Raw genomic sequence first — 26870 nt, 5'->3', positions numbered from 1 at the left:
AATGAAATGCCTGTAAACTGCATGGAAACTTTTTAAAAAACACCATAACAGAGGCTCAAATTAAATGTATACCCCAAATATAAAAAAATAGAGGACCAAAAAAAATGCTACTATGGCTTAACAGTAGAGTAAGTGAGTTGGTTAGAAACAAGAAGGCATCCTTTAAAAATTGGAAGTCAGGTTCTACTGAGGAAGATAAAAAGGAGCATGAACCCTGGCAAGTCAAATGTAAAAATATAATTAGGCAGGCCAAAAAAAGAATTTGAAGAGCAACTACCAAAAGACACAATTTAACAGCAATATTTTTTAAAAATATATCAGAATCAGGAAACCTGTCAAACAATCAGTGGAGCCACGGGACAATTGGGGTGCTAGAGGAGCACTCAAGGAAGATAAGACTATTGCAGAGAACCTGCAAGAATTCTTTGGAACAGTCTTCACTGCAGAGGGTGTGAGGGAGAGTCCCACTCCTGGGCCATTCTTTTTAGTTGACATCTGAGAAACTGTCTCAGTTTGAGGTATCCACAGAAGATGATTTGGAACAAATTTATAAATTAAACAGTAATAGGTCACCATGACCAGATGGTATTCAGCCAAGAGTTCTGAAGGAACTCAAATGGGAAATTGCAGAACTACTAACTGTGGTATGTAACCTATTGCTTAAATCAGCCTCTGTACCAGATGAGTGGAGGATAAGTAATGTAATGCCTTTTTTAACAAAGGCTCCAGAGGCTATCATAGTAGTTACAGGCTGGTAATCCTAACTTCAGTACCAGGCAAATAGGTTGAAACGATAGTAAAAAACAGAATTATCAGACACATAGGTGAACACGATTTGTTGGGGAAGAATCAACATGCCTCACTAATCTATTAAAATGTTTTGAGGAGATCAGTAAACAAGTGGACAAGTGGGTTCCAGTGGATATAGTGAACTTTGACTTTCAGAAAGCCTTTGACAAGGTCCCTCACCAAAGGCTCTTAAGCTAAGTAAACAGTCATGGGATAAGAGGGGGGTCCTCTCATGGATCGGTAACTGGTTAAAAGACAGGAAACAAAGGATAGACGTAAATGGTCAGTTTTTGGGGTCCCCACAGGATCTATACTGGGACCAGTGCAGTTCAGCATATTCATAAATGAGCTAGAAAAAGAGATAAACAGGGAAGTTACAAAGTATGCAGGTGGTACAAAATTACTCAAGATAGTTAAGTCCAAAGCTGACTGCAGAGAGTTACAAAGGAATCTCACAAAACTGGATGACTGGACAACAAAATGGCAGATGAAATTCAACGCTGATTAAGTAATTCACAGTGAAAAACATAATCCCATCTGTACATACAAAATGATGGGGGTCTAAATTAGCTGTTACCACTTAAGAAAGAGATCTTGGAGTCATTGTGGATAGTTCTCTGAAAACATCAGCTCAGTATGCAGCAGCAATCAAAGAAGCTAACAGAATGTTAGGAGCCATTAGGAAAGGGAATAGATAGTAAGTAAGTAAGTAAATATCATAATGCCACTATATAAATCCAGGGTATGCCAACAGCTTGACTACTGTGTCCAGTTCTGGTCGCCCCAACTCAAAAAAGATATATTAGAATTGGAAAAGGTACAGAGAAGGGCAACAAAAACGATTAGGCGTATGGAACAGCTTTCATATGGAGCAAGGTTAAGACTGGGATAATTCAGCTTGGAAAAGAGATGACTAGGGGATATACGATAGAGGTCTGTGAAGTCATGAATGGTATGGAGAAAGTGACATAACACAAGAACTAGGCGTAACCCAATGAAATTAATACACAGCAGGTGTAAAACAAACAAAAAAGAAAATACTTCTTCACACAATGCAGTCAACCTGTGGAACTCATTGTCAGTTGATGTTGTGAAGGCCAGACGTATAACTGGATTCAAAAAAGAAATAGACTCATAGAGGCTAGGTCCATCAATGGCTATTAGCCAAGATGGTCAGGGATGCAACCCCATGCTGTGGGTATCCCTAAGCCTCTGACTGCCATATACTAACATACAAATGTTTTGAAGATGATGGCAGTCCTTCAGAGACCTGGTATCCCAAAAAGTTAATATGGTTCAAAATGAAATGCAGGGCTCTGTGGTTTGCATAAATAAGCAGGGAAGCACTGTGCTCTGCCTCCTGTGTTGGGATATCCTGCAGGTGTCGGAATGGACTTTGTCTCACAAGGCATTCCAAGTTATCATGTATCTGGCAGGGAAAGAGAATACAATCACTGACAGACGGAATTAATCCTTAATAGAGCCTCACGAGAATTCTGAGTCTGAGAACTGGTGGATCAGACCTTTTTTCCAGTGGGAGACAGCACAGGTGGATTTCTCTGCCACATATGAAAATAATGCTATTGGTCTTTTGCTCACGGCACTAAAACAGACCTTATTGGCAAGGGGAAGGAAACTTCTGTATGCTTTCCTACTATTCCCTCCATGTAGCAGAGGTACTTGCAGTGCTCACTAGGAGCATATGTTTAATGAACCTGTTAGTCCCATACTGGACTAGACAGATATGACTCTCAATGTATTGCTGACTACTAAAGTCTATTCCATTAGATAGAATTTAGCTTCGTATTGTCTCTTAAGACCAGGGCACATCAATCTGTTCCAAATTCTGAGTCTGCTCCCAACAGGATAGAAAATCCATAGGTATGGTATATTTGAACAGGTGGCTCTCAAAAGCCATCTACCAGAAGACTCTGTGATTCCAAGTGGAAAAACTTTGCAGTGTAGTGTAATCAAGCCTACTTTGAGACCCCTTTACTTGATTCTCAGAATCTGCTGATCTACTTGTTTCACCTGGCTGAGTCTAATGTAAGCACTAGCTATATTTGGCAGCTTCTTCAGCCTTTCATGAGCTAGTTGAAGGTAGACCAATATTTATGCAGCCTTCTGCCATCAGGTTCCAGAGGGACTTAATACTTTTGAAACCCTTAATTTAAAAGCTCCCTGTGTCATAGGATATTAATGTGGCCCTGACAAAGTTGATGGAAACTCCTTTTAAACTATTTGGCTTATGAGTTTAAGTTCCTTAGATGAAACATCTTTTTCCTGGTGGCAATGACTTCAGCATGCAAAGTGAGCTAACTCCTGACCCTAGTGACCCATCTTTTACTAGATTTTTGCAAGGGTAAGTGTAATCTCATCCAAGATTCCTCTCCAAGATGATGTTGGAAATCCAATTTAAAGAGTCTTGTCATCCTTTCAACATTTGTCACACCTACATTTCCATCATAGAGAGGTCCTTCTCCATATACTCAATGCCAAAAGGTCCTTGTGTTTCTGTTTGATGATTAGAGCCCGTAGGAAGATCACCAGTTTTTGTTTTTGTTTTTGTTTTGATGCCAACACTGTAGGCAAAATCATTACTATAAGGATCATTGCCTAAATGGGATGTCTTAAAAGCCTGTCACTTTGCTGTGACCTGACTGGCCCGAGACAAGGAAGCTATATGTAAGGCTCATTTGATTCAGGACAAAGTTGCAACCTCAGTCTTCCCTTTCAAACATAAATGTCTGTAAAGAAGCTTCATGATTATCTATCTACACAACATACAAAATTAATATTTGGATGCATCCTGCAGGAGGGGATACTATTGTAGACGTGGTGATCCAGAACTCAGAAGATCACTGATGCCAGACTCTCCCATCCCCAGAAATTTTCTTCTATTTTGAGAAGTTCCATGTTTTCAGTTGGCCAATTTTTGCACAAGATTTTCCTTCTGTTTCTGCCATCTTGAATGTTGTGAATTGGCCTTGTTATTGCTTCTTGTTGCAGTTTACTCTAATTTTTCTTTTGGGACATCTGTTGAGCTTCTTGTTCACTGAGAATGAGAATCTTGCCTAGAAGAGAAGAAAGAGGTATTTACTTTCTAATTCTTTCAGGATTCTCACTTACCCACCCACCTCCCTTCAATGTTTGGACCTTGCCTTTTTTGTGTTGTTTTATTTCTCTAAAATCTTGTTTTAATTTTTTCTCTGAAGCATGTTTTTATCTTATGCTGATCATCTTGCATTGTCTTTTCTTTTTGGGAACTTTGCCTCCCACACAATCACAGGAACTGATAAGAATATTCAGAGTCAAGCGTTTAAACACAGCAAGGGATGGCACATCATGCCTGGATTGTTTTTTACCCTGCTACGACTGCCCTCCTAAAGTCAGAAACCTTAAGAACTTAGGAAGTTCAGCCTGATTTGTGATGAGGAGCTAATACCTGAATTTGAGAGAATCCTGCAATATAATTTAGTAAGAGAAACACAACTACATTTTTTTTTTCATTTTCTTTTCGTTGCATTCATTTGCATGGAGTCTGAGCTCCATGAACTTACTAAACAACAAAATAATAAAAACCAGTCCACAGCATCCATCAAAAACTGGGCACAATTTATAGCAAACGTTTAATGTAATTATGGATTTTTTAACCTTAAACTGACACTTGTAATTGAGCTTTATTGCCTACATTTGATCAGAGTTCTGGTATTTTTATATAGTGTACTATATAACTTTTTCTCTGATTAAAGCCTAGATCATTGAATTAATTGAGGGAGCTTGTACTTATGGAATGCAGCTTCTGAATGACTGATTGATGTAAGCAGTTCCAGTCATATTAATACCAGTTTGTTACACAGTGTAAGCATATATCTATTAATCCAGTGGCTCTCAAACTTTTTTTACTGGTGACCCCTTTCACATAGCAAGCTTCTGAGTGCAACCCCACCTTATAAATTAAAAATACTTTTTTATATATTGAACACTTTATAAATGCTGGAGGCAAAGCGGGATTTAGGGTGGAAGTTGACAGCTCGTGACCCCCCCATGTAATAACCTTGTGACCCCCTGAGGGGTCCTGACCCCCAATTTGAGAACCCCTGTATTAATCCAAAACTGTGAATTAAAAAGAAATGAAAGAATCTCTCTTCCCAGCAGAATGAATATGAAACAGTGAAATCCTTGCTGATCTTAAATACAAAAAAGAAACTTACAAGAAGTGGAAGATTGGACAAATGACCAGGGAGGAGTATAAAAATATTGTTCAGGCATGCAGGAGTGAAATCAGGAAGGCCAAATCACACTTGAAGTTGCAGCTAGCAAGGGATGTTAAGAGTAACAAGAAGGGTTTCTACAGGTATGTTAGGAACAAGAAGGTGGTCAGGGAAAGTGTGGGCCCCTTGCTGAATGGGGGAGGCAAACTAGTGACAGAGGATGTGGAAAAAGCTAATGTACTCAATGCTTTTTTTTTTTGCCTCTGTCTTCATGAACAAGGTCAACTCCCAGACTACTGCACTGGGCAGCACAGTATGGGGAGGAGGTGACCAGCCCTCTGTGAAGAGAGAAGTGGTTCAGGACTATTTAGAAAAGCTGGACGAGCACAAGTCCATGGGGCCAGATGCACTGGATCCAAAGGTGCTAAAGGAGTTGGTGGAAGTGATTGCAGAGCCATTGGCTGTTATCTTTGAAAACTCATGCGATTGGGGGAGGTCCTAGATGACTGGAAAAAGTCTAATGTAGTGCCCATCTTTAAAAAAGGGAAGAAGGAGGATCCGGGAAACTACAGGCCAGTCAACCTCACCCCAGTCCCTGGAAAAATCGTGGAGCAGGTCCTCAAGGAATCAATTTTGAAGCACTTAGAGGAGAGGAAAGTGATTAGGAACAGTCAGCATGGATTCACCAAGGGCAAGTCATGCCTGACTAACCTAATTGCCTTCTATGATGAGATAGCTGGCTCTGTGGATGAGGGGAAAGCAGTGGATGTGTTATTCCTTGACTTTAGCAAAGCTTTTGATACAGTCTCCCACAGTATTCTTGCCAGCAAGTGAAAGAAGTATGGACTGGATGAATGGACTGTAAGGTGGATAGAAAGCTGGCTAGATCATCAGGCTCAATGGGTGGTGATCAATGGCTCCATGTCTAGCTGACAGCCAGTATCAAGTGGAGTGCCCCAAGGGTCGGTCCTGGGGCCGGTTTTGTTCAATATCTTTGTTAATGATCTGGAAGATGCCGTAGATTGCATCCTCAGCAGGTTTGCAGATGACACTAAACTGGGAGGAGTGGTAGATACGCTGGAGGGTAGAGATAGGATACAGAGGAACCCAGACAAATTAGAGGATTGGGCCAAAAGAAATCTGATGAGGTTCAACAAGGAAAAGTGCAGTGTCCTGCACTTAGGACGGAAGAATTCCATGCACTGCTACAGACTAGGGACCAAGTGGCTATGAAGCAGTTCTGCAGAAAAGGATCTACGGGTCACAGTGGACAAGAAGCTGGATATGAGTCAACAGTGTGCCCTTGTTGCCAAGAAGGCTAGCGGCATTTTGGGCTGTATAAGTAGGAGCATTGCCAGCAGATCGAGGGACGTGATCATTCCCCTCTATTTGGCATTGGTGAAGCCTCATCTGGAGTACTGTGTCCAGTTTTGGGCCCCACACTACAAGAAGGATGTGGAAAAATTGGAAAGAGTTCAGCGGAGGGCAACAAAAATGATTAGGGGGCTGGAGCACATGACTTTTATGAGGAGAGGCTGAGGGAACTGGGATTATTTAGTCTGCAGAAGAGAAGAATGAGGGGGGGATTTGATAGCTGCTTTCAACTACCTGAAAGGCGGTTCCAAAGAGGATGGATCTAGACTGTTCTCAGTGATACCAGATGACAGAATAAGGAGTAATAGTCTCAAGTTGCAGTGGGGGAGGTTTAGGTTGGATATTAGGAAAAACTTTTTCACTAGGAGGGTGGTGAAGCACTGAAATGAGTTACCTAGGGAGGTGGTGGAATCTCCTTCCTTAGTGGGATAGCTCAGTGGTTTGAGCATTGGCCTGCTAAACCCAGGGTTCTGAGTTCAATCCTTGAGGGGGCCATTTAGGGAACTGGCGTAAAAATCTGTCTGGGGATTGGTCCTGCTTTGAGCAGGGGGTTGAACTAGATGATCTCCTGAGGTCCCTTCCAACCCTGAGATTCTATGATTCTAGAGGTTTTTAAGGTCAGGATTGACAAAAGCCCTGCCTAGGATGATTTAGTTGGGGATTGGTCCTGTTTTGAGCAGGGGGTTGGACTAGATGACCTCCTGAGGTCCCCTCCAACCCTGATATTCTATGATTCTATAAAAGCATAGTTGATATTGGGTGTTAAGCTGCACATAATTGGACTTAAAAATCTTATTAAATATATTGCTAAGAAGAAACCATTAAAAATACATATTTTTGCCATTCATGTGAAATTTGTTCAGACTTAATGGAGACTAGTTTTGACTTTGAGATTTTTAAATATTATATATAGCTATTATTTGAGGGATATTGGAGTAGTTTTGTTTCAAGATTTTTCCCATGTCCAAGCAAGTAAAACCAAAAGTGTGTGTTTGCATTTTGAGTTTCATTTAATTATACTAAAGTGGCCACAGTTACTTGAGATGTTGAAGGTACCTCCTTAAATTCTTTGCAGCGAGGCCTTTGCTTAATTGACTTTTGCTAGTATATATTCTAACAGGAAAGTCTGATTCTGGTGTTACAATAGAAATTAAAACTTTTGGTTCTTAATACTACAGTAGAACCTCAGAGTTACAAACACCTGGGGAATGGAGGTTGTTCCTAATTCTGAAATGTTCATAACTCTGAACAAAATGTTATGGTTGTTCTTTCAAAAGCTTAAAGTTAAACAAGCACAGAAACAATTTCCTTACCTTGTCAAATCTTTTTTTAAGTAGTTTACATTTAACACAGAATTGTACTGTATTTGCCTTTTTTTTTTTTTTTTGTCTCTGCTGCTGCCTGATTGCATACTTCCAGTTCCAAAATGAAGCGTGTGGTTGATCAATCAGTTCGTAACGCTGTTGTTCGTAACTCTGGGGTTCTACTGTATCAGTACTTTCTGGGAATAGTTTGACAGTCTTCTCCTAAGATCCTCACATCCTGAAGCCAACAAAAAAACGAACCCAGTATATATTGGTTTATAAATTTGCAGGGGAGTGACAGTTTTTATGTTGAGTGGGTCGTTCTTAATCAATTACATTTTCTAAGGAATGGTGTGAACTGTGAGGCTGGGTGACAAAAGGTCTGAAAAATTGGTTCACTAAGCATATAAGTGAAAATCGGAAGTCATAATTTAATTAAAGCATTCAACATCTCTGAGTCTTTAGGACCTAATTCACAAAAGCATCCTTATTCAGGAAGGGCACCTCAGCCCATGCTTAAAGTTACTACTTTCTTGAATTGGGGTCATAGTTTGTTAGGCTGGTTGGAGAATCATCCATACGGACCTGAATTGATTTGCATGGTGATGATAATTTGTAGATGTTTTTTTAAATTTTCTAGTGAGATTAATTCAGAAATTACATAACCGTCTAAGAAAATAACCCAAATATGTGAGGTCCACGACCACATATTTGAATTATTTAATAATTACTGTGTTAAAAAAGAAGTGGGCTTCAGAATATAACTTTCATGTATTTTATTTCATTTAACAGAACATTCAGTAATTGCATTTAATTTAGCTGGTGCTAACAGCAAAGTGAAGTCATATATGAGATCTAAAACAATCAGTTGTAAATCATTCTGTATAGGAGAAAAATTCATTTCCTATATGATGGAAGTGTTAGTCACTACCTTTAGTTGGGAGTGTGCCTGACCTGGGAGGATATTGTAGTGAGCCAATGTAGTGTGATTCATGTTTCACCATTTCCTGAAGCCCATGGTTAGATAAGCATTGTATAGTTACTCATTAGATGCTTTTATTTATTTGGCTTTTTCAAAAATTAGAAAATACTACTCTCTTGTGGATTTATTCATCATTCTGGAGGGGAAGTATTATCTAGATGTTAGCTAGTGTCAGATCACTCTTAATGAGTGTCATATTTTCATTGCCTTCCTCTATACCAGTGACAGATATTTGTTGTGCTTTTAAATTATTATTATTTGTATTACAATAGTGCATAGAAGCCAGGGGCTAATTGTGCTAGGAACTGTATAATGTAATAGAGACTAAATGGATGGATGGATAGATTTAAAAAAAAAATCTTGCAGTTGGTCACAGTAAAAAGATTGGGCATTACCAAAATATAAACATATACCAATAAGATAACAATTTGCATAGACAACCCTCCCAAGATATTAAACCAATCAACTAAAATGCCTATTTAACAAGTTTTTTTTTTTTTTTTTTTTTATAAAAAAACAAAAACACACACAAAAACCTCTGAAGATTGCACATTGTCTGGAATGAATGGTTTTTTTTGTATGTGTAGATTTTGATTTCTCATTTCAAGGCTGCAAAATTTACTAAGTCTAGAGCACTATAACTAAACAATAAAAAATATCTGTAAATCTGTTCTCTGTGGTAGTCTTTTCTGCTAACTTTTGCCTCTAGCAAATTTATTATGTCAGGTTTCTTTAGATAATCCATTTGGCTGTAAGTGTGCCAACTCTGTCATGTTACAAAAATGCAGTGAAATTTGATGAGGCAGCCTTCAAAAACAACTCAATACTGTATAGGATCATAGCAAAGAATAGAAATACAGTATATGTGTGCAGAAGTATGATATAAGAACAGGAGTACTTGTGGCACCTTAGGCTTCTACATTCGTGTCTCGTCTCTCATTTGTACAAATAAATATTTTTCATTTGTTATTTTGCTTCCAGTCTGCATAACATTAAATAGCATATGGTATAGTATGTCCTTTTTTATTTGTAAATTGTTCTGGGTGTGTGTAAATGTATATAATAGAAATAACCAGGCTTTTAGGGTCAGCTTGTTATGAAGTTGAACCGTGTAGAGTAGACAAATTATTATGTGGTTTGTTTAATCTCATTAAGTGTTCTTCAGTGAACAAAAGCATTACTGAGCAGCTTGTGGCTGCAGCTGACATGTTGTCTTGCTGATACTAGCTCTAACTAGTGAGATGGCTGATTCAGGCTGATACTTACGCCCACAAGAGAACAAATCATTTTCGTTTGACCTATTGTTGATTACTTGGGCAATCATACTGACATCTATGGACTTGAAAGTACAATTCTTTTTCTTGGTGGTGATGGTAAAAAGCCTCAGTGATCAAATCCCAAAGTTCATCCTGAAATGTGAACATGGCATTTCATCTATTTGCTTGGTCTGCCAACATGCACTACAATGGTCTGGAAAATAAGTGCCTTATCTGTCTGATTACTGTATGTAGCCTAGAACCCCAAACAGTAAGAATTGGGACTCTAAAGAAATTACCAATCAAAGGCAACATAAATCTCTTTGTGTGATGTCTGAGACTAGATAGTTTTGGATAGTTAGGCATTTTCTTCCATTAACTTCTTCCCTATAACTTGGTCCTGCTTTTATTTTCACCTCCTGTTACGTATATGACAGGAAGAATCTTGAGCATTGTTACTTTAAAACTCCAGTTGTGAGCACACTCATGGGAGGCACAAATGAAAGGAACAGTGCTGAAGAAATACTGTGTCATTCTAGTAATTGAGAAATTGACAGCATTTGCAGCCCAGTGTCTCTCAGAGAAGATTATTCATTATTGCCTTCTACCGCCAGTCTAACAGCAAGCAAAAATTTGCAAGCTGGTACATTGGTGGAAGACAAAAATGAAAGTAGGCTGGCTTTTCGTTTCTCCCCCTTCCTACTTGAGATGCAGCATGTGACATAGTGGGAGTTGGAATCCGGAATTCTGCAACCATGTGGCTCTGTGGTTTCCTTTGTCATTTTGTTAATAATATGTAATATTTCTGATCATCAATAATGTCTTCTGCATTGTATAAAACAGAGAAAAACACTGTCCCCATTCTAAAACAAAGTACACAGGGTGATCAGAAGATACTTTAACATAACAGTGCATCTTTTAAAAATTAAATATTTTACACTTATAGCATATTCTAATCTATAGATTTTAAAGCAGTCCAAGTAGCTCTGTAAGCTTTAGTATTTCTTTTTTTACAGATGGGATAATTGAAGCCCATGACAAGTCTTGCTTAAGGCTACATGGTGAATTGGCATAAGTCAGAAATATAACCCAACTCTTCTAACTGCCAACCCTATGCTTAAAAACAGTTTAGCACTGCATCTTTGGTAGATTAAAGTTGTTAGACTTTATGGAAGTGTGCATATTTGTGGCAGGATTTCAATGACAGGCAGGAAGCCTGATCCATTAGGTGAAAGGGAGAGATTTCCCAGCATAAAGTGCAACGTAGAAGAAGGCTCACAGATCCAATTACGAGGATAGTTGGGAAATTTGTGCTGAGCACAAATTGTCCCCCCTGAGGGACAGGGGGAATGGAGATGAAAGAAGCAGTGAGGAAAGGAGTCGGATTGTATATAGCTGAATGAGAAGTAAAAGTTTGAGTTTGAGAAGGAAGGCAAGAGAGTGCCACTGGTGACGAGACTCTTGAGAAGGGAGTGTCCTGACTGAATGGCCTATGAGGAAGTTGTACAGTATGCAGTGTTGTTGTAGCTGTGTTTGTCCGAGGATATTAGAGAGAAAAGGTGGGAGGCAATCTCTTTTATTGGACCAGTTTCTGTAGGTTAGAGAGACAAGCGTTCAAGCTTACACAGAGCTTCTTTGAAGAGCTCTGAGTAAACTCAAAAGCTTCTCTCTCTCTGAACAGCAGAAGCTGGTCCAATAAAAGATTATTACCTCATCCTTTGTCTCTCTAATATGAGGAAGTTGATATTCAGAGTAGCAGTTTGGAGTGACTGAAGAGAACACAAAATGGGAAAGCCAGAGAGGCCAGGTTTTTTCTTTCTTTTTTTCTAACTTGTTTGAAACTACAGGAGCTGTCATTTTTTTATATTGCCTAACTAGAATGCTGCACTTAAATCATCACTGCAGATATACCAAGTAGGATCAAAAACAAGTTTTTCAGCTTCATACACCCCGAAGCAAGGTATTCTGGAATAACCCGGGCAAATGTATAAGTCTACAGCAACTTGTGAGTTTAACATTATTGAAAGGCAGATCAGAGAAATAGCTTGGTATGAGGAACTCAAGTATTCAGGAGTTTTTATTCCAGACTAGGTACTGCTGGATTAAATGTAATTTTGGTGCCCTACCAAATATTAGAAGTGGTCTGTCACAGTTCAGGGCAACCACACCTGTATTTCCACTAATAGGGAACACACTTTCAGGCATCCAGCTCCTCAGCTGTTGCCTCTCATGGGTGGAGATGCACATCTCTTTCCCTTCTGACTGGAGTATTTCTGGGCTGCACAGTTCTCTGCTTATACTGTGTTGTCTCCAGCAGAGACAGCCTGCCCAAGCAGAACATGGTTATTGTCTCTTTAGAGATGGTTAACAAACGTAAATGCTACAGTTATAAGGTACCACACAGAACTTCCTTTGCAAGCCTACTTTATTTTTAAGGTAAAAAGCATCAGAGAAAACATATTAAAAACAATAAAAGAAACTACCCAACTTAATAGAGTTAACCCCCTACCCTAACATGGATTCTGGCAGGAGCAGTTCTTCAAACCCCAGCCCCGGGGGGATTCCCTGTGGTTACAAGTTCATCACAGCTTCAGCTCAGAATTAGCACCCCCACGACATGTTTGGTCCACCCTTTATAGAGTTCAATGGGGTTTGATCTGGAGTTTCCAGGAGCAGGTAATTAGTAGACAATGGGTATCCTTCCCAGGGTGTAGCTTGACAAGGGAAGTGGGTCACTTGCATTCCTCAGGTACTTCTGGGAAATCCACTTCACAGGTATTGTTCCAAAAAGGCCTTTGAAGTTCCTAATACCTTCCAGCGATTGCTTTAGTCAGTTTCCTAGAGAAGGTACATATCTACAATTCCATAATAACACATACACAACTGCATTTTTAATACAATACACTCCAAAGATGTTAAACTTCATTCAATAAAGTTTAACTTAATTCAGTAAAGTTCATTCTAGGTATTGCAGGATATTGTCGGTCTGTCACAATCTACACTTAATTATTGTTACGATTCTATTCCATTGTTAAAGCATGATTGAGAATACACACAATGCATGAAGAGAGGAAATGCAAGATAAGCAGAGGGAAGGGGGGGAAAGCGCTCCTTCATATTGTTACCTTTAGTGAAACAACTGGCATATAGCATGTTTTGGAGATAAATTCAAAGAAGAATGCATAAAACAGAACACACTGTTGCTCATGAGCGCATAAATACATGCTCTGGTTCGCCAGTATATTGCCATCCAGCAAACTTAAGTGACGTATCTTTTGAGAATCACTCAGATTTTTCTTTTAAAGTACAGTCAATCTGTAGTGAACACATTTTCTTCTCTTTTTGTCCATGATCAGCGATTGCTTCTGAATTTATTATTTGTAAGTATAGCCCCATAATTTTAAAATGTTCCTCAGCCTGATCATTTAAAACAAAATTAGACTAAGCACTACTTGTCTGTAATAATACCATCAGTGGGTCTCATCTTGACACCAGACCAGGCTATATAGATTTGTTTGAGTGCTGCAAGAAAATAGAATTAAACTGAATTTTAAAAAAGGTCAAAAAGTAATTTAACTTTTTAATGTGAACTGTTAAGGCATACAGGGCTGGAAACTGAGAAGAATTGCTGAAACACCGCAACAAGAACATAATTCAGTATTTCTTTATATCAAAAATCCATTGACAAATATAGCAGATCTATTCTTAACAGCTGACCTGTTTCCAAACCAGACTTACTGGCCAGTATGACTTGTTCAGTGATAAAATATCCCTACGGATAGTTATGGAAGAATCATAATTGAGGAACTATCATCTTCAAGCAATAATATCTGGCATACAAATTGAAGTTAGTTAAAGGTGACATGCAAGGAAAATGCCATTACATTAACCTCCTAAGGTGAAGATTTTTCATTTTATATATAGCATTCATAATCTACATCTTGTCTCTGAAGTCTAAAATTTTGAATACTGGGTGTCTGGAAGTTAGGAATTAATTGAGAATATTTCTGTGCTCGCTGTGTAGATGGAGTAATCTATTGCCATCTTTTAAAATACTCTACGATCAGATGAATCTTGCTTTAAAAATAAATACATACATACATAAATTCATTTATCCCCTGGGATAGGATGTCAAATTCTGGTTGCCTTACCTTTGAAATTATAGCAAAAGTTCAAAAGCTGAAGAGAAAGGATGTGAAATAGGTTACAGAGAGAGTGGAACTTGTATGATGGGAGATGACTAAAACTGTTTTAACATTGTGTAATGGAGATAAGTTTAAGGAACATAATTAAGGTACTCAGAATTATAAAGAACATAGGAAAAACCATCAGTCCCCCTGTCATTAACAAAAGAAGGGGGCAGTTAAAATTTAAAAGGTAGAGCAAATATTAAGGCAGTGATTATTTAGCATCTACTAGATAGCTATTGATCTTTCCATACAATATTTAAAACTTGCGAAAGATATATATATATATAATTGCTTTTGGAAGTTTAACATATTGAGTAGAAATTTGCTTTTATTTACTATTGGACAATTTCACATATAAACATCAAAATAATGTATTCTTAACAGATAATAGTGATTTTAAAACAGAAGAAAATGGAAGTATTTTAATTCTCCCTCACCTTAGAATTGTTTGCTTACATATTGGATACATATTTCATTACACAAAATCCATGTACAGATAAAAAGCCACAGTCAAAAATAAAAAAAAAAAGGTTTTGGTCACTTTTGTGTTTTCTTTTAGAAAAATTTGCTGTTTAGGGACTTATGTGTATAAGGGAGGTGGGTTTTTTGTTTGTATTGGTATTTTTCTGTCTGAGTCAGTCGTTAGCCTTCACATGAGTACTTACTTACAAACCCATGCTACCTGTATTAAGTATTGTTGGCACACTGTACACCAGTTTAAAGTTCACAGTTCAATAAAGGTCATTGAGACTAAGAGTCTCGTAGCTCCTGGTTTTAAAAAAAGGGGTGGGGGAGTAGGAGAGCAATTTTTTAAAAGTTCTCTGCAGGTGTGTTCTTGTAACTACTATACTGAATTATTTTGTTTCCAGTTCCATGTTCAGCTCCCTTCTCTGTCAGGTGTGTGTATGGGGGGCGGGGAATTGAATCCTGGTCTTCCCCATCCTGGCTGAATGCCCTAAACCACTAGGCTAAAAGTTACGTACTCCTGGGGGGCATTCTGCGCCACTGTGTGCAAACAGAATTCATGTCCCCTGCAGATTTTTTTTGCTTCCCGGCAGAAAAATGACTTTCTGAAGGGGAAGCAAAGTGATGCCACAAGACTGGTCATGCATCCCTTCCAGCAATGTGGGTGTGTCGCTTCAAGTGCCCGGAGCAGCTGGCGGAGAGGTAAATCACTTGGCGGGGAGGGATGCCCTGACTGGTGGCTTCTACCCAGCACCAGGCTCAGCTGCTAGCTTCCTCTTTCCCTGCAAGGAGGGGCTGGGGCTGGGTCAGATGCATCCCCAGAAACCTCCCCCAGCTGCAGGAAGCTCCGCACCCTCAGCCCCACCCCGCTTCCTTCCCCGCTTGCTCCTCAGCCACAGGGGCAGGTGGTCACTGTATGGAGAGCTGCTGCCCTGTTCATCCAACCCCCCCGCATCTGAACCCCCCCCCCCCCCCCCGCCCCCCCCCCCCCCTGCGCCCCCCCCCCCCCCCCCCGCCTCCGGACCCTCACCCAGACCCCCCCCCCCATGAGCCTGCCATATTCCAACCCCCACCCAGACAAATCCCACCCACCCCCCTGCACCTGGACTACCCTGACGAGCCTGCCAAACCCACCCCAGAGCCCCAACCAGCTGCACTGAGACCCTCAACCCCCTAAGCCCCACTCCTCCAGCACCTGGATCCCCCCCCTCACTGAGCCCCCAACCACCTTCACCTTGACCGCCCTGCAGAGTCCCATTCCCCCTGCACCCACCAGCAAGTCCCTGCGCATCCATATCCCCCACACACACCTGGACCCCAATGAGCCACCCACACCCAGATTGCCCCACACAGAACCCTCTCACCCTACACCTGGATCCCCACACACTATTCCCCTCCACACTTGGATCCTGCCAGGCTGAGCCTGCTTGCCCACACCCGGATCAGTTGTGCATGACTGTCCCTCTCACTTTCTGGGACAGGCCTTGCCCTTGCGCTGTGTCAGGATCGGGTGCAGCTTTACTGCCGAGTCCATGTCCTGGGGCGGGGGCTGTAAGATGATCTCTCACCTCTGTGCAGCCAGTAGCCTCTGCTCCCCATTGCTATGCTGGAGCCTCAACATTTATTTATTGACAAATAAAATATGCAGAATTTTAAAATATTGTGTGCGGGACGAGGGTTGGCGCAGAATTTTTAATTTTTTTGGTGCAGAATTCCCTCAGGAGTAAAGTTATAAGGGAAGGCACCACCACCATCTCCTTGTTTTGTGAATCAAGCCCTTTTAAAAAATATCTGGAAACAAAATATTTTTGGGTCACACTTTATTGATTTACCAAAAATTCTGAAAAATTTCAGATTTGGTTTGAACAGAACTGAATTGGGGGGTGCGGGGGTTGGAACTGCCAGTGAACTAAAACATTAGTTATTCACCCAGCTCTACATGTGAATGCTAATGGGACAATTTCTGGGGATTGGGAGGTGTTGTGAGAGATACTGGAGGTTGGCTATATGGTGGGATGTCTGCTCCCTCTTTCCCACACAAATCTTAGCTCTTGGTTTGGCAGTGCTGCTTCAAGGCTGCATAACTAGCTGTGAAGCACCAGTTTCTGTGCTCCGAAGAAGAGTGCTGTGTAGGAAGGGAAGGAGGGATAAAGGGAGGGCAAGAACTTCTCTGTGTCAGGTGACAGTAGAGCAGCAATAGCAGGCATAAGAGAGCTGCTTCCCTTCCCTGCATAAACTCCAGCTTGGATTTAAGAACTGCAGCAATATTTCTGCTTTTCTTCCCCTCTCAGCTGGTAGAATGTAACTAGCTGAGAATGCCTTCCCAGCACCCACCACTGAGTTGTGGCCCACTACTTGAAATGCCGTGGTCTACAGTTTCTTAAGATATTTGCTGTCCAACAGCATCACTTAATAGGGAATAGGGTGACCAGATGTCCCGATTTTTGTAGGGACAGTCCCAATATTCTGGGCTTTTTCTTATATGGGCACCTATTCCTCTCTTTCCCTCTTCCCCCCCCCCCCCCCCCCGCTTTCATGATTTTTCATATTTGCTGTCTGGTCACTCTAATAGGGAACCAATCATAAAAGAACACTTACTATAGTAATACTCAGCCTTACTTTCATAAAGTCTGTAGGTAATTCAAAATAATCTGACAACCTGCCTCTGTTAACCGGTATGAGATACTATCTATTGAATGATTACTTGACTTTCTGAAAAACCTAAATTCACCAAATATAATGCTTGTGGAAGATGACATTTTAAAAGCATTGGAAAATTAAATTCATGAAAATATTCTGCTTCTGTAGGTAAGATCATTGGTAAATCTTGGCTTGTTTAGAATCCAGTGCCAAGAAGGCATTACGTGAAGTTGAATGCTTCACCCTTCATCCCAGGTGATACACCAACCCATCTTTACAGTGCTATATAGAAAAACTTTGACCCTTATCACCAGAAACTAGCAGGAGATTGTATCATCATTATCAAGATTTCCGTTTATACCAATACAAATGTAGATTAGTAATAAAATTATCCAGCACCTTTTTAAAACCTAGTCATAATATTTAATTTAATGATTCACCGGAGTAGTTCATTACATGGGCTGATCTACACATCATGTAAACCTTATTTTTTCTAAATTTAATTATGTACAAAAAGCTGTAAAAATGTATTTAAATTGTAGTATCATGCACGATCAGCATGGATTGAACTCTGCACCTACAGCATGGACATCTACCACTTAAGCTACAGGACTGTGTTAGCTGGCAGCAGGAGTATGCTGTTATCCCAGAGGGGGAAACGGTGGACTATTAATTCTATGAGCTGGGTCTAGAGGTGTTTGGGGAACCCAGCTGAGCTCTCTTATCCTCTCTATCCTTGAATCTGGGGAGTATTTGCCCTACGTTCTGCTCCTGGAGAAGGGAGAATGAAATACTTTGGCCATATGCTGGATCCTGGATCTCTTGGTCTAGTCCAGTGGTTCTCAACCAGGGGTACACGTTCCCCTAGGGGTACGCAGAAGTCTTCCAGGAAGTACATCAACTCATTTAGATATTTGCCTAGTTTTACAACAGGCAACATAAAAAGCACTAGAGAAGTCAGTACAAACCAGAATTTCATACAGACAATGACTTGTTTATAGTGTTCTATATACTACACACTGAAATGTAAGTACAATATTTATATTCAAAATGATTTATTTTATAATTATGTGGTAAAAATGAGAAAGTCGGCCATTTTTCAGTAATAGCGTATTGTATTTTTAAGTCTGATTTTGTAAGCAAGTAGTTTGGGGGGGGGGGGGGTACACAAGACAAATCACTCTCCTGAAAGGGGTACAGTAGTCTGGAAAAGTTGAGAACCACTGGTCTAGTTCTCTCCCCTGTGTTCCCCAACCCCGGTGAGCCAACAGCTCCCACACATTCCCAGTACAGTATGTAATGCTATGGCTGCAGCTGCTGCTTTGGTGGCAGGGTAAAGCCTTCTCTTTAGAGTGTTGGTGTTTGGTTATTATTTTGGCATGCTGCCAAAGTCTTCCTGTGGAATGCAAACAGCAGTAAGGAAATGGTGATTTTTTTTTTTTAAAAGAGGTTTATAATTGAGGTAAGCCCAAATGGAATTTCATAGGACAATGAAAAGGCACTTCTCTAGCTCAAGGGTTTCATCCTTGCTGATTTTTCAGTGTTCCTCTGCAAACAATGGAAGCATCAGACCTTCTTAAAAAGAGGTCACAAGAATCGCTTATAGTGTCAAGTGTTAGGTTACCTAAGTATAGGGGGTCACTACCAGCTCCCACTATAATTAGTTAATTTCTTTGTTGTAAAGTTCTTTCATGCTCCCAAAAAACCAATAGGCAGTGTTTAAATTGCCAATGATATCAAAATTATTGAATATCAAAGCTGAAAATTATTCAAGAACTGCGAAGCCACAATCTTGATATTTTGTAGAACTGAAGCTTGAAATGCTAGTTGACATTTCAGTCATCTTCCTCATTCAGATGCTCAGCAACACTTCATTTATTACAAATTGTGTGCCTAATTTCATACTTCTGTTCAAAATATTAACACATTCATTTTGAGTTTTCAAACTATGTCATGAAGTGGGTGGTGGGCATAATCCTCACTCACTACACAAGTCTAGATAAAGCACATAGCATTATATCTCATTAAGGGATTTGGGGAGTGAGTGAAAAAGAAAGAGGCCTCCTGGATGTGAGCCAAGTGCCAGAAATTCAGGCCTCAGTGGCATCTCACTGAAAATGTGCAAATCCACTGGCCACAATATATAGCACATGCACAAATGTGAGTCAGTCTCTGGCATGCATTGTGGTGTACCTATCCCTATTGGAAATGCCATGAACTGCTGAGTTTCATGCAGCTTTCTTATATATTTATTTCAGGATAACATTATTCTAGGCATGTAATACAAATACAGTATAAACATTAAATCCTTCCCAAGCCAACTAATTCATCAAAACTTCAGCTTTTAGACAATGTGAGCATATAGGTAGGCTTTGCAGCATGCCCTACTAGTCAACAGACCTTGCCTTTGTTGAACCAAGGGGAAGAGCAAATTCCCAAGTCAAGAATTCTTCACTAAAAACATCCTGCTGCCAGCAGTGTCATTCTTGTTTAAACCTGGAGGCTGTTAGCTTTAGTGTCTCATCTTATCTTCACCGTCTGCTGTGGAAACATGATGAGCAAGGGAGTCTCTGAGATACCTAAGTTAAAAGCATTCAAGGTTTTTGCTCTGCACAGCCAAGAGCACTGGCTCCTTTGCAGGGTGTATCTAGGTAAATGTGCAGCTAGTTACTGAACATAGAGTTGTTTACCCTGGGTAAACCCTATTTATTTGACAACAATGACTTTATTTTAGGAGATACTTATCTGCCCTTGTTGTGTATCTCAGGATCTCCTTCAAATAAATCTCTGTGGTGGCAACTGAGCAACTAAAAAGAATAATTGATGTCTCATTTTCTGATATATTTAAGTTCAAAACCAAACTGAAAACAACCTGTGAAAATCTATATCTCAGAAATATCATGAATTTCTATTTCAAAATTTGCTCGATATAAAGGCGTTTTGACCCATACTAGCATTGGCTGATGATTCGGGGTTCCAAAGAGGATGGATCTAGACTGTTCTCAGTGGTACCAGTTGCAGTGGGGGAGGTTGAGGCTGGATATTAAGAAAAACATTTTCACTAGGAGGGTGGTGAAGGTTACCTAGGGAGGTGGTGGAATCTCCTTCCTTAGAGGTTTTTAAGGTCAGGCTTGACAAAGCCCTGGCTGGGATGATTTAGTTGGGAATTGGTCCTGCTTTGGGCAGGGGGTTGGACTAGATGACCTCCTGAGGTCCCTTCCAACCCTGATATTCTATGATTCTATGATAGCTTTCTAAAAGTTAACAAAGTAAGGAGAGCTTAACACAGTAAACTGGGAAATGTATTTTTGACACTTTAAATTGTAATTGTCATATGATTCAAATAAGGTAGGTGGCCATTTTGCTGAAGTGATTCTATTTGCCACACTGTCAAGGTAGGAGCGGAACGGATGAGATTGAAAACGAATTTCTTAAGTTACTTTAATATTTAACAGAATAAAAACAGAATAGCTAACTCTTCAGTCTACGTAAGGGACACTTTTTGTTTCATTGTTTTTATGAAAAGGGATTTCCTTACTAGTCTTGAGTCTACCTGTTTTTTACATCATAAATTATTGAAACTGAAAATATTTTTAAAAATCTCAATTACTTTTTACCATTTGTATTTGTTTACTTTTTACGTTTCATTCAGCTTTTCCTATGACAGTAAATTAGTCAGTTTCTAGATCAGTTTCTGAATTTTCTGGATCTCCTTTCGTAGCCAGTTGCTGAAGTGTTTGAGTTATAAGTATGACAGGAGAATGTAATTTTTTTAAATTAGTAAACTGTTTCCCTTGATTCTTTTTTTAATTGTAGAAATACCTCAGTTGATAATCTTTGTAAAGACTTGTTTTAACACAGCCTAATTTTGAGCCCTAAATTGACTTGTGTCCTTTTGACAATATTTACTTATTTCTTCAGGATCTGAACAAGCGCTTGTCACTGCCTGCAGACATCAGGATACCTGATGGATATCTAGAAAAGCTGCAGATAAACAGTCCACCATTTGATCAACCGATGAGTCGACGTTCTCGTAGAGCATCACTAGTAAGTTTCTGTTATCTCTGCTTCCCAAACAAACCTGTTCTACTTGAAAAATGTCAGTTCCAGTCATATCTCTGCATACCATGTATTTTCATGTTATATATTGTTTAACTCTATTTGAGACTACAAGGTGCTGAGTGCAGCCAGGAGATGCTGAGCACCCTTTACTCCCTATTGAAATTCATGGGAAAGCTCAGTAACTTACAGGATGAAACTTCTAAATTTTTCTCTTCCAGTTTTCTTTATTTCCATTTTGCAGATTTTTCTCACCATCATTCCTCACTAAGGGCCAGAGCCAGCATTCATTGAAGTCAGTGGTAAAATTCCCACTGACTTCAGTGGTGCATATTTTATCCCTAAGTTAGCGCAGCCTAAGGGGAAAACATTTTTTAATCATAGAGTTTGAGAAGAGCAAAACTCCACTAGGAAGTCCTCTATGAACAGTTGCTATGAAGATCTGTGTTACCTGTTCACCAATTAGATACTAATGACTGCTATACAAACACACATAACGCATGTTCTTTTGGAGTTCGGCAAATATGGTGATAACAAATGTTCTTCTTTTCCCACTGTTATGTTGACATGGTGTTCTAGGTTTTTGTTTTATTTAAAAAAATAGATTCAAGGTTAGTTAACAAATCAATTCAAATAAAGCATGCAAAATTACATTTAGGTAACTTCTTTTTTTTTTTTTTTTAAATGTATTCTTTTTGGGGGGAGAGCTCTGTGTTTATAATTGTGGTATTATTATAGATCCTACAATTTGAATTGGACTTAAGAGTTATAGTTCTGTCTCCTAGGAAATGGACTATTACTTCATTTAACATAGGCCATCAAGTAGCCATCTGAAAAGTAATAATTTTTCAGTCATTACTGATCTAGGTTGGATTCTGACTATTGACCCAGATATGAAAGACTTTCTATCCCATTCCAAACCAGGCCATTATCAGGAGCATTTTTAAGCATAAAAAATAAAGAAAGAAATTGAATAGCTTTATAAATTCTATTTGCTGATTTTATTAATTTTCTTGCGAGAACATTCTGCTTTATTTATTAATTAGATATGTGAAAATATCTAAATGCCTCTGCTGAGTTGATGTAATTAGCTATGTAATACCTTTGTTTCAATACTTGGTAGATCATTAACTATTTATTTAAGTATTTTGGAGTTACTGTTATCACATCTATGAGCAATACCGTCCCCTGGTAACTTTCTCTTTTCTGAGGTAACAGTGTACTGCAGTAAACGTTGAAGGCTTGGATTATAATATTTAGTCTTATTTTTTTCTCTGCATCTAAAATTCATACTTATTATATGTTAGCTCTAAAGCAGTCTGGTCTAGGATGCCCTCTGCATTCTAGAATGAAAATAAGAAAAACAGTGCCCTCTAATGAATATAATATGTATTTGAAATGGTACGTCTGTCACAAGTTGTGGGGATGGATTGTGGAGGTGTTGGGGGTTTTTTTGTCTGTTTTTTTTGTTGCTGTTGTTGAGGTTTTTCTCTGTACTTTAAAGATATTGTCAGGACTTCTAGGTCTAAAATGAAACCTGCCAGCTGCATTTTGGTTTGTGGGCATGCAGGTGCTGCTTTGTCCTTCCACTCTGTCAGTCTGCACTGCTCTCTTGAAATGAAATGAAACCCAGTTCTCTGAGGTTGTGACTGAAAGGTTGCCTGGAGAGTAGTAATTACAATTTACATATGTTGCATCCTTTGTTTTGAAAACCGATATATGTTCAAGGATTAGTAGAAATTTAAAACAAATACGATGAAGATTGGTTGAATTTTAGACCTGGCTGTGCCTCTTCCAAATCGTACCACTGACATTATTGCAAAATTTTAATAGTTTTGTATAATAGTTCATTTACTATACTAATGTGTATTGACAGATACAGTATTGTGAATGGATACCTTCAGTGCATCAACTATTAAAATAAGAGGCTATAAATAGAATTTTGAAACCTGCATATACAAGTCCTGATTTGCAGACTTGTATTACAGCAAAACTTACAATTAGTAAGTAGCCTAGTCACCCTTTGAAGGAAAAATGAAAGCTTACTATGTTTAAATATTCTTTCACTGGAGTTTTTTTCTTTAGTGTTGTTCCGCTAAAATATACCACAACTGGTGCCAAACCATCTAGGCAAGCAAACCTTGGATATTGTTGAATATCTGTCTTGACATATCTACATTACCCACCTTCTCCTCTAGCCAAGTGGTGGATTTTAATTAATGCTAGAGAACATGTGTCTTACTCTGATAGAATGCTGTATAGCATTTGATCTTTATACATGATAGCCTAAAGTCAAACTACTTTCAAAAAAGAGTTTAATGCAACATACATTAAATTGGGTAAGTAATGACATTATGTTAACATGTTTCCACAACTGGTAGAACATCCACACTATCTCCTTAGAGTACTAGTTCCTATATGCTTTACAGGGAATGTAATAATGGGACAAGGTAAATACCATTCCATGATCCCTGACACTGCTTACACTGATCTGCATTGTAGCATCATGAATATTGTAATACAAATGAGTAGGGGGCAGATTAGGTATCCCTGCCTCTGGTGAATGCACTTGTATTGTATTGTTGGCTACTCTAGATTCTATTCTTAATTAAATAATTGGAGAAAAAGATAGAGTAAACATTGTAAAATCTGCCAAAATGTACCCAAACTCATTATGTGAATTACAGTCTCGTAGCCTCCAAACACTCAGGTTATTTCGTGAATTATCCCTTGAAAGTGTTTTTAAATGCTAGAAACTGTCCATAGACCCTAACACCAGCAACTGGGCTTCATTTCTTCTGCAGTATAGGAAGTGGTGACCTGAAGTTCCTCCTCCTTTTTATTTCCTGCAAAACTATATTTCCTGTACAGAGTTATGAGAGGAATGAACATAAGATTTATAATGGAAGCCTGGAAGCCCTGTAATGGAGTGGACAAAAAACACATGCTGGTCTGTTTGGGAAATAGGGGATGAAGCTAGCTCCACCTCACAGCACCTGCTACAAATACCAAAACTGTGGGGAAAGTCCCTCCAGCTGGAAACAATGAAAAAGGAGACTTCAGAGTAGCACTTCCCTGTCAGAGGAATCTTGAATCTGAGACATAGAGCTGCCCTGAATTAGAAAGTGAAGAAGCAGCCAAACTTAGGAAGTAGGCTTGGATCCGATGTTACTACCCTATTGATCATTAGTTTGTTAATGAAGTCAAACCCCAGGAAGAGCTGAGTTTTGACACTGCAGAGGCTAATTTATACGAGCCCATTTTAAATGTCTGCATTCTGGCCCCTTTTGGGCCAGAGCAGTGTAAAGTGGTCTTATTGTAAATAGGAATTACCCTACAATGACCACATTATAGTTACTTGTAGGCATCAAGTAGATGAGTAGAGAAGGGAATTGAAAGAGAAGTTAGTGGGCTTGCAGTCCAACTCGTGGGGGGCATTTGTTGGAGATGTGGACAAACAGTGCATCAAGACTTTGCATTGGCAAAGAGGAGGGGTCAGGGCTGGCAACATGCAAAGAGACAAATGTGGATAAATAGGGCCAGGTAGAATTATGCAGGTCCTAGAAGGCAAAGACAAGAAGTGGGAACTAGATGTGGGAGGATTCAAAGATATGGGGTGACACAGCCAGATTGAAATGTGAGGATCTTACTGGCAGTGTTTGGTACGGACTGAAGTGGGACAAGGTAGGTGTCAGGGAGGTCAGAGAGGACATGGCGGCAGTAAGCAAGCCAAGTGATGGGGGCCTAAGCAAGTGTTTAGCAGGAAAAGACGTGATCTTAAAAATGTTTTTGAGGGAGAAGCACGAGGATTTGGATATGGTGAGCAAGGGAGGTGGTAGAGCAGTCAAAGATGATCCCCATGTTACAGGCCCCACTGATGCTGTCAGCAGTGACAAAATGGGGAGAGTAAAGAGAGTTTGGGAGGGAAGATAGGGTGGTCAGTTTGTACCTTCTTAAATTTAAGTTGATAGCTGACTAGAGGTGATGTTAGGAAGGCATGCTGAGCTTCAGGATTGGTTCTTTGGAGACAAGTCCTTGTAATATGATGTGCTAAAATAATTCTTAAAACCTAACAATTTTATAAAGATTGCTTCACCACTGACCGTTAGAGGGGTGAAATATTGGAACGGCCTTCCAAGGGAAACGGTGGGGGCGATGGACCTGTCTGGTTTTAAGATTAAGTTAGATAAGTTTATGGAGGGAATGGTTTAATGGTAAAACATATTAGCCAAGGAATACCAAGCAATGGTAGATAAATAGTATAATGGCTAACAGGGGTCAGGCTGGAGACTCTTGCCTACATGCTCGGGGTCTTACTGATCGCCATATTTGGGGTCGGGAAGGAATTTTCCTCCAGGGTAGATTGGCTGAGCCTCTGGAGGTTTTTCGCCTTCCTCCGCAGCATGGGGTAGGGATCACTAGCAGGAGGGTCTCTGCCAATTGAAGTCACTAAAACACAGGATTGGGGACTTCAACAGCAGAGTCAAGGGAAGGGGTAGGGACGGTTTTGTGGCCTGCAGCATGCAGGGGGTCAGACCAGGTGATCATAATGGTCCCTTCTGACCTTAAAGTCTATGAGTCACTTTAGGATATTTTATTAAACAAATGTTTTTAGTTTGTTGAATAAGTGATATATATACAGTGAAATACTGCTCCCGATTAATTTTTATGTTTATACTAAATGTACCATCTTTTTGCTTGCATTACAGTCAGAAATTGGATTTGGGAAAATGGAAACTTACATCAAATTGGAAAAGCTTGGAGAGGTTTGTATAATTTTGTTCAGTAGTGATTATCATTTTGACAATAATAAATGCTTTCTTTACTTGGAACTTACTTATATGTTGACTTTGGTTTTAAAGTTGAACTACATTGTATCTACATATTTGATAGAGCTCTTTCGTTAAACTAAACATATATGTTAATACACAAAGCAATGTCACTATCACTCAGCTTGTCAATATACATATGTATATGTGCATACTGTTACCAAAAACGAAACAACAACAAAACACCACCACAACCAAGCCAATTAGTTTCATAGAGCTTGGGAAAAAGCAAAACTCCACTAGAAAATCCTCCACTAGAAAATCCTATGAACAGTTGCTATGAAGGCCTGTGTTGCCTGTTCAGCAGTTAGATACTAATGACTGCTATACAAACACACATGCAAAAGCACACATATATTGTATACTATGTTACTTGACTTTGCAATTATGAATCCTCTGTTTTTGAGATGTAATGTTTCATCCCTCTCCAAATGCCTATCATTTAATTCAACTCCTTTTATTTTGGATAGCTCTATAACATATCTTTGTGAACATGTTAATAAATATATAGGGTGATGGTCTGCATAGATATGGATTTATTGTATTTCATTTTAATTACTCTATAGTGTAATGAACAATACAGGATATGTAACATTTCCCGAGATGATACTGTCCCTTATTTTTGATATTTAATATAAACTGATTGTAGCAATCTTCTGAAATGGAATCTCTCTCCAGTACCCTGTATAATTATGTAACACATTTTCTGGGTGTTTTTTTGAAGCTTATATTGGACTAATGAAGCAAATACCAAAAGATGAGCTTAAT

The 26870-nt window shown here is 39.3% G+C and overlaps 1 protein-coding gene across 2 annotated transcripts in view; it reads left to right on the top strand.

The window, feature by feature from the left end:
- Positions 1–26870, top strand: part of CDK17 (cyclin dependent kinase 17) — a 164001-nt gene that overhangs the window by 109576 nt on the left and 27555 nt on the right. For both annotated transcript variants that reach the window (XM_034773222.1, XM_034773232.1), the window contains exons 5-6: positions 21136–21261; positions 25983–26039. In XM_034773222.1, the coding sequence (XP_034629113.1) occupies positions 21136–21261; positions 25983–26039 (183 nt within the window). The remainder of the gene's footprint in view (positions 1–21135; positions 21262–25982; positions 26040–26870) is intronic.

Source organism: Trachemys scripta, chromosome 1 (genome assembly GCF_013100865.1).
Source record: "Trachemys scripta elegans isolate TJP31775 chromosome 1, CAS_Tse_1.0, whole genome shotgun sequence".
NCBI lineage: Eukaryota > Metazoa > Chordata > Testudines > Emydidae > Trachemys > Trachemys scripta.
This window is presented reverse-complemented; position numbering and strand designations above follow the sequence as displayed.